This window comes from Priapulus caudatus, unplaced genomic scaffold (assembly GCF_000485595.1).
Source record: "Priapulus caudatus unplaced genomic scaffold, Priapulus_caudatus-5.0.1 Scaffold152, whole genome shotgun sequence".
Lineage (NCBI taxonomy): Eukaryota > Metazoa > Priapulida > Priapulimorpha > Priapulimorphida > Priapulidae > Priapulus > Priapulus caudatus.
Window position 1 is genome coordinate 57,949 of NW_014577213.1, and position 12,208 is coordinate 70,156.

Below are 12,208 nucleotides of genomic sequence, written 5' to 3' on the forward strand. Positions count from 1 at the left end.
CACACACACACACACACACACACACACACACACACACACACACACACACACACACACACACACACACGAGCCAAAAACAATACCCTCCGCAACGAGCATTCTCCCATTTTGTGTTATATATACTTATAGCATTGCTTAATGAACAGGTCACTGAAGCTTGCTGGGGTCTGAGCCTTTATTCTCTGCACAGCTATCGCGTTACTCTCTGGCCAAGTTTATCATTGCTCCTCCCCCACCCCTAGCCGATAACGACGAAGAATGAAGAGCAGTCGTTAGTACGATACAGGTTGACAAAACCTGGTTCTCAACATTGGGGACCGTGATCCCTCGCATTCATCTAGTTATATTGATAGATTGTGACCAAGTGCTGAAACGCGCAGATTTAGATGCATATGCGCTATGTTGTAGCCCACTGCGCTGCCGGCTGCCGTAATGGTGGTGTGTGCATCCGCAAGAATCAGTGCCTCTGCCCGCCTGGCTTCCACGGACAGAGCTGCGAGCAGGCGATGTGCATCTTCCCATGCATGCACGGCGGAACCTGTATTGCACCGTTCAAGTGCTCGTGCTCTCTTGGCTGGACGGGCGCCAGGTGTCAGCAGGGTAGGTATCACTAGTCGTAATGAATGAAATAAGTTCATTGGATTTCGTTGAAACTATGAATTCACATTTATCCAAGAAATTAACTTATTTTCGAAATTTTCGATCTGCCTTCAGGAAATCTTCATCAATCTTCATATCACTAGTCGTGTATTTCTCGGTACACGGCCTGCTGTGCTTGCTTATAACGGGTTCTTAATTTTCGCGTGATACTGTTCATGGACGTAGCTAACTAATTTTGTCAGGAGAGGCATACAGAGTCAAGCGCGCGCGTTTTGCGTTCTGGGGTCGGTTGAATGTGACCATTAGTCGGTGACAATTTAATAGTACAATTTAAGAGTGTATCAGGACTACATTAAATAGTGGTTTTCTAATTCATGTACTCCTGATAGTATCTATATTTCTCTGATGGGCAACTCCCCCCCCCCCAACGCTAGCTAAGATTACGCCTTGCGGTAATAGGCCTACATGTAAAAATTGTATATATCTTACGGTAATTTATTTAACTAACTAATATAAATTAGTATGCTGTATGATACAAATCTGAACATATTCGTGACCGCTTGCAGCTATCTGCGACCCCAATTGTAAGAATGGCGGACACTGTATTGCTCCGAACACATGCATGTGCCCTAGTGGGAAAATCTCGCAGGATTGCCGAAGCATTGAGATGTGAGTCACATAACATATGATGTATCATATAAATACTTGGCTGATAATTGAAGTTTATGCATAAATTTCTATAGCTATTTAGCTATCTAATAAAATATAAAAGCCATTACTTAGTGAAAGTTAAAAACGTTCATTTTGCTAAGTGGTGATATTGGAAATGATGATATTGCAAATCTACACAACCTGTACTGCAGAAGCAAACTGCATTATATCAGGAGCTGATAATGCATTATTGTACATAATGTATTGTTAGCTATTGATTATATATAACTATACAAACATAACTGTATAAAATACAATACATACTTTGGTTATTATCTTACTTCCGATTATTTGGTTTTGTTTTTATGTAGGACGGAAGCTCAATACTACATGGCAAAGGAAGAACAGCAACGGTATATGGAAGCTAAATAGATATATAGTTTAGAGGCGGAAGGTTTCTGTGTAATTCTTATAAATATATAAACTCTAGTAAAAAAATCGTGTATATGCGCGCGCGAGCGTGCATGAGCTTGTCGTGCGTGTGCGGAGGTTTGCGTGCATTGCGTGCGTGTGCGTGTGCGTGTAAATGTGTGTGTGCTTGCGCGAGTGTGTGCCTGCGCGTGCGAGTGGGCCACTTCTCCCAGAGGAATGGCATTTTTCTAAAACCGTCGTAATATACTACTTCGTGTATACCTAGCATTGGTGCTCTATTCCACTTTTCGTGAAATATATATATATAATAGCGCGTATATTTCTAATTTAGCAATATAATTATGTATGCGTATCTATAAAGTAGTTGTACCATCAAAGCGGGAATTTATATATCAAATTAATAATCAGTTATAGCATTAGATCTTGCGAAATGAGTCCATAATTTGTGTTTATTTTAAATGCATATGTATATGTTTATTCAGTTTTCATGGCGTGCCTATTTAAGGAAATAGTATAAATAAAGACGGATTAAAAATTCCTTAATAAAAAAGAATTTACTATAACTGTAATGCAGTATAGCAGTACTATTAAATGCGTCAGCGCATTTTCGTTTCATGCGTTCGTAGGGGATTCAATTATTTCCCAGTTTTTCGTCGTTTGAAAGTACACAAGCGCTTGCTTAGTTCGACTGTTTTTGTGTATGCAATGGTAGGTAACACATATCATGTCTTTTTGCACATGTCTTGGCTCTAGACCAACATGTTTGCTGGACCCAAGCTGCACCTCTCATCGACTCACGTCGGTAGTACCGTACAGTAAAATAGCTCGAAGAATAGGTGCGGATTCTTGCGTTTTATCTTTTTGCTTTTGTGGATTTCCCCGTGCTTTACTGTGGCCACCGCGTAGTGGCTCAACATGTGTGCGTAATGCGTCACAGGGACAGGGATGTAGTAGAGCGTTCTACCCACGTAGTCTACCTTTGTGTCGGTATTTTATTTTTTGGCATGTTCGATAGTTTCATGAAGCCAGTTCGATAAATTCATTCCATTTTGGGGGTTGTGTGATGACCGGATTGATTCGTTAATTTCTTGAAAGATGGTTCGTTGGAAGGACGGACGGACGGACGACGGACGGACGGACGGACGGATAGACGGAGAGATGGACGGATGGATGGATGGATGGAAAGAAGGAAGGACGGACGGGCGGATGGATAGATGGATGGATGGACGGTTAAATAGATGGATGCATGCATGGATGCATGGATGCATAGATGGTTGGATGGATGGATGGATGGATGGATGGATGGATGGATGGATGGATGAATGGATGAATGGATGGATAGATGGTAAGACGAACAGATGGACGGACGGACGAATGGATGGATGGATAGATAGATTCGCACATCACATAACGTTTATCATTATAGATCATTAAAACGGTTAAAAACAGCTAGCGCTTCCCTAGCAAATATCGGTGATTAAATTCGACCAACGACTTCAGCTAAGATCTAAATACGCAACAACATATATATGAAAATACTAAGCCTACCTATAATAAAATCAGGAGTAAGATAAAATGCCTACTTGCCACGACTTGCAATGTCGCACCCGCCGCATTCAGTAGTGGAACGGCGGAAGTCTACATCAGAACATGAAGAAATCGCCGCATCCCCATCTGTTTCAGAATTTCCCACGGTGCGTAGATTTTTGGATTTGCTGAATTCCATTGCATTCCATTCTAGCGCAGTGATTTTTGTTTCTGTCGTTCCATGCGGGATTTCTCGTTTCCAGTTAATTGTAGAATAGAAACATTTCCTACTGCAACCCGCGGCAATGATCTATATGGTCAACGTTATAGACTCTCTCCATCGTCGTTACAGTTCCTTCGACTATGAAGAATACTCGTCGTAGGCTTATGAGGTCCTGTGCACAACCAATCCGAATGACCTTTATCTAGATCTAAGTCTATAGACCTGACAATCTTGCTCTCCATACACGAATCTTGCACACGCGCCATTTCATCACGCATCGTCTCACTATGGCCACAGTGATGACAGACACCTTGATAAGGAGGCATAATACCCCTGTACAGAGCACAACATGCGATGCGACATCATAGTAGCACGGGCAAGACGGGCAATAAATCGGAGTTTAGACACAGAATACTCAATCGGGCAATAAGCGAACACCACTGGCTACGACTGAGGTCAGCGCGTATCTCGAGGTCAGTAAGTCTTTAAGAAACCCTATCTGTCGTCTCTCGCACTGACCTTGAGAACGTCCGCAGAACGCGTGGCGTGCGAACATAAACTGCGCTCTCGCGGGTTACTTATAAGTACTACGTGGAGTCGCTTGTACAGTGCGGCGATTTGACGCAGCTCTGCCCTGTTGGACACAGTCTCGTTCATCTGAACCTACAAACGTCTCTTACCATTTTCTTTGATCCACATCAGCAGCTACGACTGCACTTTCCGTCACCAACGTTTTGTGATCCTGATAAAAAGTCTGCAACTCTGCATGCTGCTGAAAGTTGATCATCAGCGGATGGATGGATGGATGGATGGATGGATGGATGGATGGATGGATGGATGGATGGATGGATGGATGGATGGATGGATGGATGTATGGATGGATGGGTGGATAGATGGATGGATGGATGGACGGATGGATGGGTGGATGGATGGATGGATGGATGGATGGATGGATGGATAGATGGGTGGATGGATGGACGGATGGATGGGTGGATGGATGGATGGATGGATGGATGGATGGATGGCTGGATGGGTGGATGGACGAGTAGACGGATGGGTGGATAGACGAATGGATGAATGGACGAGTAGATGGATGGATGGGTGGATGGACGAGTAGACGGATGGGTGGAGAGACGAATGGATGAATGGACGAGTAGATGGATGGATGGGTGGATGGACGAGTAGACGGATGGGTGGATAGACGAATGGATGAATGAAGAAGGTTAGCAAGAGTATACGCTTATGTGTGATGTGTGAGCGAGATGTTGGGTGAGCAGGTATTCTATTGAGATTAATAATTACACCATTTAATTACTTTAAGTAACTAACATAACTCAATAATTGAAACACGTCCGATATTGTCAAATAAAATCGTTTATTCCCGTCTAAAATTTAACACTAGCACATTTTTGATCACACTTTGCATGCAAAAATATGCAATCAAGTCATGGGGAACACGCAGAAGGTGGATGAGGAAGCTCGTACATGCAATGACAGCTAGCCCCAGCCTCAAATACATCGTTGCGTAAATCACACGCCTATAATGCAAAACAGAAAGCTGCGCGAGAATTACCAAACATCATCATTTAGCATCGCTGTTTTGCGTGCCAGGGAAATAATGGGTGTTAACTTTGCCAATACCCCCCCTCCCCAAAGAATAAACAACAACAACAACCTAGAAGCAATCAATAAGCAAGCTTTTGCCAGCTTGAAGCGAGCGTAAACAACCGTGCGACGGCGGAGAACACAACGCAGGAGCACGCACGCACCGCACGGGCACGCACACGTTCTTCGCCACTCCTGATGCACACCGTACGCAGAGGCTCAACCGCGCTTACTATTGCCATGATTCCACGCACGCACGCCGCCACGCGGAGAACGCAGCGTCAGAATTCGCAGTTTATGCCATAAGCGCGTATAAAAAACACAGCAATATCATCATCATCGTTATCATCATTAAAACCCCGTCTCCAGTGACGTTCGCTTCTCATTACACTACTGGCAAAATGCTCCATCACTATAGGGCCTACTGATATCTAAATACACATTAATACCACTTAGTTATATCGCGCTGAGTTTCGCGCACCGCGATCACGGATGAGCACGTCAATCGGAGAGCTTGACGGAGACTACCGAAGTAAATCGCATGTGGGGGGGGGGGGGCCGGGCGCTCGGTCATGCGCATCGCGCGCGCGCGTTCGGCAGCGGCGAGCACGACGTGTCTGCCCCAGCCCACTCGCTCTCCTCGCGATATGAGCCCAACACAGTCCGCTCATTCACTCCGCTCCTCCCGCGCCGCACGCGAACAGACGACTCCGACCCGACGCCACGACAGGACGACGAACCGACGACGGAACGATCGAAATGTGAGCAAGGTTAGGCAGGTACGTTGTGGTGGCCAACGTCACCGTGCAAATGCGGCGCTTCACGTAAGGCCACCTTACTAACAACAAGTGCCGGCAGTGGCGAGAGCAGCTAATCCATGCTCACGTCTATCTGTGGTTGACTCTGCTGGTGGAGTGGTGGATTCTAGTAAAACCCTGTTAGTCCAAAAATGTGTTCACAATACGCGCCGAAAGCAGTGCGAAGGCGACAGTGGATGGTATCCGCAGGAAGCGCGTTCTCGATTAGGAGATATGTTCCTGTTGGGAATCTTTATGAAAGTTGCCGACGAGATGGCAGCGTACAGTTTAAGTGTCTTATAGATTAAAGATGGATGCTCATCCGTACGTAGCTGGGCAACAACTATGTTGAAGAGGCAGAATAAAGGTAAGCTGCACTCATCACCATTGTACACATACTGGCAAAGGCCTACGCGCTGAAATAGTGAAGAAGATGCCCACGGCTGTAACTAATTATGGCAGGCAAAAACTACGACCAGTACTATCACCAGACCGAGCATGCACTGAGCAGTGGCAATAAGTTGCAATGTAAGCACAGCTGAAAGTAAAACGAATGGCCAATAGATAATTATCGCGATTTAAGGAAGGCATAAACGCTTGCTTCAACCTAAATTTATGCCTTTTGAAATTTCAACCTGGTGAGCATTGTAGCCTCATCAGCCGATCCAGCGCCGATGTTATAGATTCTACTAGGCAAACGGCCGGGCGAGTCAAATTCTTTTCTAACAGTAACCAGCAAATCCATGTTTAAGCCTCCATGCCTCTTTTAGGTCAAAAAGTTACTCAGACACTTACTCTTCGCAATGTCAGCGAAAAGTCAGCATAATATTCATGGTCTTTCAATAAAGCCAATAAAGAATGGTAGGTTCACCGCTGAAACAAAATGTTTTCGAGCGAGATTGCGCTCCGTCGAGCCCAGACCATGTCCTCAGAAAAATGTCGTGAAAATGCGGTGGCCGCATGGTGGCGGCGGCATTGACGCTTTGACGCTGTCGACCTTCCAATTTCGAACAAGTGAATGTCTTTTTCCGCGCTAGGATATGACCTGCTATGCACACCGCGAGTGCTATCCAGCTCGGAGCCTAGGTGCCGGAAGCGCATTTTATGGGATTTGTGCCGGTCGTGGGTAGAGCAATTGACGTGGCCAGTTCCATAACCCTGGGAGTAGCTCTCCTAACCGTAAGTATATTATATTGAATGTTCCCCTTCTTTCTTACAGGTGGGCCATCTTAGAAAGATGTTGACCTTTGACCCCCTGCTTCGACATCCCAACTCGTTTTCGGATTACCCCCCACGTCCCGACTTTCGAATCCGTACGTCGAGCCGTTTAGATTTGTGCCCAACTGTTGACGAACGCACGCACGCACGGACGATGCATGCGATTCTACAAGCTGCATCTGACTTCGTCAGATGAGCTAAAAATTCAAAATTTGTGTGGTAACATAATTAGGTGCTGGAAATTTCATGAAATTTTTTGGCTTGAGCATAGAGATATATCTCCTCTATAAATAAAACGCTCGCTCAGTACCGGTTCAGACGCAGTTGCGGTAGTGCTGCGCGCGCACCGCCAGCAACAGCGACACCTTCTGACAAAGAAGACGCAAGACGGCACAGTGGCGCCCCCGTCCGCACTAACACAGAACCCTTTCGCGTGCACGTGCTATCATAGAGTGATACAATGTACTTTTTGTTGGGCTATCAGCGACTATCATACGCTGGGCGCGTTAAGGCACCAGTCACACATTCAGGATTTTTACTGCCGTCCTTGATAGGACCATTCTCGATTAAAATTTGTCAAAAGTCTGATCAAGATCCTGTGATTCGTGTAGGGAAATTCAAACTTTATTAAAAATTTGTAAAAACATTTATTTAATCACGACAGCAATCAGATATTGTTCAGGAAGCGTCCCGATTCAGCCGTTTCCAGCCGAATTCGTCCCGATTCTCCAGTTCTCAATCCGATTATGATCCGATTTGTATCTTTCGCATAGTAAAAAACGACCAAATCTGTCCCGACAGCGTCCCGATTCTCCCGAATGCGATCCGACAAAGATCAGACAGTGACCCAACAGTGAACCGACGCTGACGGAAGACGATGACAATGATCGATGGATTTCTCCAGATCATGCCCGTTCATCACGATCCACAGGACACCGGCCAGACAACACAGGACATTGTTACGATTTTGATCCGAGACAGCAGAATCTGTCACGACATAGTCACCATTTTAATCCGACTAGACAAAATCGGCTGAGTTTCCCGAATGTTACGGGACGCACCTAACTGTCGGGAGTGCTTGGCCGACCTCTCCAGACCATTCCCGATCCGTAGGACTCTGTTACGAACGTATACGACTGCGTTCAAACAATGATAGGACATTCAAGATCATTGAGGATAGTAATCCGACTTTTTCACTTTTCGTGTCATAGCGCTGTCTGATCTCAAACGGGAGCCATAATCGGCACTGTGTGAACGCCGCATAAGCCTGTGCTCATACGCGGCACAGCGCGGTGATTTTACGATTTCGCCGACACTAACGCCACCTGTGGGATATATTCAACTAGAAAAAGTGTGCCACACCGAGGAATCGAATATGCCAACTCCAACAAAGACGAGTGTGAAAAATACGGAGCAGCCTGCCAACAGCACGCACACACACACACGTATTCACGCACGCACGTCGTGATATTAGCAGTGGGTATGATCACTACGTTATAATTCGTAGATCTACGCTCTACGCTGTGCGCCTGCGACTATTTAATGTGCGAGAACATAAATCTAACCGGAGCTGGTGTCGCCCCGCGAATGAAAATCTATCTGTACAACAATAACAACAACAAAAACAAAAACAACAAGACGACGATGACGACGACGACGACGGCAACCGCAACAACAACGATAAAATTCTGACCGATAACGACTGTTATAGATTTCGAGACGCATCAACGAGAAAAGCTAAAACCGCTATGACAAGAGACACTATTAGGAGGGTGGACAGCGAACGTCAAGGGCAAATACACGTAAAGCGTTCATACCCAATGTATCAGGTAACAAACGTGTCATTTCCCAGTTACTAGTCAATTAAAATTGTGATTTTGGTTTTCCCGCGTCCCGGTTGCCGTCGAACCACATAAAAATATATCTGATAATTATCGGTTTCTTGATAATTAAAATGGCCCTACCCCGCAACCCGAAAATAACCGTTACACACCACCCCCACCCCCACACCTCCACCACCGCCGATCTGTAGAGCCAGCCGTGCATGTCCGAACCACACTGACTGCGCATGCGCATTTACGTTAGTGATCGATCCATACATGTATGCCGCAGATTACCTTAGTGTTGCCAATGGCAACGTGTCAACAATGCGGACGCAGGTGCGTATATATATATATACGTATATATCTATATGCATATAATATATATATATGCAGCTGAGGGGACATTGGTTGTGTTTGATTAGATTGGTGCTTGATGTAAGCATTCCGTGAGACCTTTTCAGCTGACATCATAGAAGCAGTACGTGTTGACACATGTGACAGAGGCATGTGATAGACCAGCAGAGCAAAACATGGCACAACTAACCACGCATGACAATACACATATACGCACGCACGCGCGCACACGCACACATTCTCTCACACACACGCACGCACGCACGCACACACACACACACCTATATACATATACGTATATGTAGATGAGCATCAGGATACAAATTTAAATTAACCGTAGCTAGCCGAACGCGTCCCCAATAACCTCCTGTCTTGCCACCCTTACACTATGTACAACGTTGCGGGTTATACTCACCATGATTATTATTAACATTACCATCCCTATTATTATTATCTGCAGACACGATCTGGCCAACGACCCGCAACACAAAATGTGCGAGACATGTCAAATGTTTACCGACGTGTGCAGCAGCGCAACACCAAACACCTACGCGAAACAGTCGAATCGCGATCGGCAAAACTGCCCGCACATAACAATCGCGACGTTACGAGATCGATCGATCGTAAACCAACAGCCAGCGTCGATGTCTACAAATCACTCTCAGCCGCCAGCGCCAAATCACGCTCAAAGCTCGAGCGACGCGAGTGCCACTAGAATTAAACTCATTCGCTAACAACAGAGTCTGCACTAACGATGCAGGTATATGCAGGTGTGTATTAAAATAGCTATTATTAGTCTATTACAACTACGCGCATCCGTGCAGCCCCACCGACGGACGACCCACCATGCCGTGAAGCGACCACGCGTATGTGCATAGCGCGCGGGTGCGTTTGTCAATATATAACAACCTCTACAACAACGACGACTGTTCGTCCAGCCCTCGCGGTTAAGCAGACGGCGTGTGCCCCCCCGCCCAACGCCTCGCCACGCGCACCCCCTCCCCAGCCAGGGTGCTCATGCATTCACACTAGATGGTCGGCACGTCACCCTGCCCTAGCGTCCGCAGACACCGGTACGCAGACACGCTGGTGGGTAGACATCGGCTGACGTGTTCCCGTGCACGCGTCCGCAGGCTAGGGGGATGCTCATGGTGGTGTGTCCGCTGGTGGTGTCATGGCGGCCCCGACCCCCCGCGCGCCGCTCCCCTGCTGTCGCCGACGCATTCTTGCTAGAAGTCGGCAAACTCCTTGACGCATTTCTCCGTTGTCGAGATTCGCAGTGGCTCTTCCTCGTAATCATCAAAGTTGCTCGAGTCTCCGGCACCCTTGCACTTTGGAATGAACGGCGCCTCGACCTACGCGTGCGTCGCGCACGAGAAACACAAGAGCGTTTAATGCGCAGTCAGGGAGCAAGAGAGTGCCGGTTCACGCAGCGATTAGTCGGTAAAGATTAGACGAAGATTAGCGGACAGAAAAGAGATGACAAGAGGACAGATGAAAAACTGTTAAATCAATAATAAACAAGAATAAATAAATATAGAACGTGCTAGATACACATGCATAGTGTGAAATAAACGAAACACATAGAATAAAAAGAAACCTTATGGAGATGGAAGTAACATCTAGTTCGGGTTAGTTTAGAAATCAGCAAAGAGAGTAGACTCCAGATTCCTACGCTTAATGTTGAATAGAGTTGGATCCTCACTATATTTGATGAACTGCCGGGTGTCACTGGCACTGGTAATCCTTGGAACTAATGGTGCTGACATCTAGTGGATTAATATTGACAGAAAAGGAAATAAAACGGGAAAAAAAATCGTGCAATAAGAGTTAGTCACAGCTAATAGGTAGCAATAAGCTAGCTCTAGTACTATAGCCCGCGTACAGTGACTGCCGCAGGGCTATAGAACATCTTGAACTAGATTTCGCAGCTGCACCAGCTCCTCAAAGTTCTCACAAAAAATCGCTCTCAAAACGCAAAATGATCGGACTTTTTAACACTTATCTATCTACGTGGACATCTTACCTATCTTTTTGAACACTTGCCACAACTTTACACCATGTATTTATCCCGGGGGTGGGGGGGAGGTCACTATATATGCCGGTATTACCCCATGTGCGTTCCAAATTTTGCGGGTTAGGGGGGTGTTTTTCAACTTCTAAAGCGGGCCCGCGCGGGAGCAAATAGGCCCCCCTTTACAAAGCTAATCCCGCAATAAGCCCTCGGGATCAAGTCAAGCACCGCGCCCGCAGTAGGCCCCCCTCACGGTCCCCCTCCATTCCCTCCACTCTTTGCCCTCCACTTGTCTGCAAGACCTCGCAATAGGGGGTAGGGGTCCGGGTAGAACTCTTTCGTTGTGTATGCAACAGGGGGTGGGATATTTTCATTGTGTATGCAATAGCTATAAGGTGGTATTCTTCAATTGTGTCTGCAATAGGGGGTAGGGTTTTCCAATGTGCAGTTCGCACTAGGGGGCCTATTATTTTTAGTGAGAACGCACATGGAGTAATACCGGCATATATAGTGACCCCCCCGGGGTATTTATGCATTTATTCCTCAAAGTGCTAGCACTAATTGTGTTTCGTTTTGAATTGCTGTTGTGTACACGCGTGACGTCACCCGAAATGTAGACAAAACACATGGGCAGCTATAATGCAGCCTATTACATTTTGGGTGATGTCACGCGTGTACACAACAGCAATTCAAAACACGAAACGCAAGTAGTGCTAGTAGCACTTTGAGGAATAAATGCATAAATACATGGTGTAAAGTTGTGGAAAGTGTTCAAAAAGATAGGTAAGATGTCCACGTAGATAGATAAGTGTTAAAAAGCCCGATCATTTTGCGTTTTGAGAGCGATTTTTTGTGAGAACTTTGAGGAGCTGGTGCAGCTGCGAAATCTAGTTCAAGATGTTCTATAGCCCTGCGGCAGTCACTGTATACGCGGGCTATAGAACTAGAGCCAGCAATAAGCCAG

The 12,208-nt window shown here is 46.1% G+C and overlaps 2 protein-coding genes across 4 annotated transcripts in view; one reads left to right on the top strand and one right to left on the bottom strand.

Annotated features, from left to right (window-relative positions):
- Nucleotides 1–2,516, top strand: part of LOC106806298 (sushi, von Willebrand factor type A, EGF and pentraxin domain-containing protein 1-like) — a 7,548-nt gene extending 5,032 nt beyond the window's left edge. Inside the window, exons 7-9 of the mRNA XM_014808186.1 lie at nucleotides 409–600; nucleotides 1,167–1,269; nucleotides 1,623–2,516. Of these exons, the coding sequence (XP_014663672.1) occupies nucleotides 409–600; nucleotides 1,167–1,269; nucleotides 1,623–1,683 (356 nt within the window). The 3' untranslated portion in view covers nucleotides 1,684–2,516. The remainder of the gene's footprint in view (nucleotides 1–408; nucleotides 601–1,166; nucleotides 1,270–1,622) is intronic.
- Nucleotides 2,517–7,275: 4,759 nt separating this feature from the next.
- The window catches only part of LOC106806294 (cAMP-dependent protein kinase catalytic subunit-like), a 71,595-nt gene continuing 66,662 nt past the window's right edge, over nucleotides 7,276–12,208 (bottom strand). For all 3 annotated transcript variants that reach the window (XM_014808181.1, XM_014808180.1, XM_014808179.1), the window contains one exon: nucleotides 7,276–10,585. In XM_014808181.1, coding sequence (XP_014663667.1) covers nucleotides 10,460–10,585 — 126 coding nt within the window. In that variant the 3' untranslated portion in view covers nucleotides 7,276–10,459. The remainder of the gene's footprint in view (nucleotides 10,586–12,208) is intronic.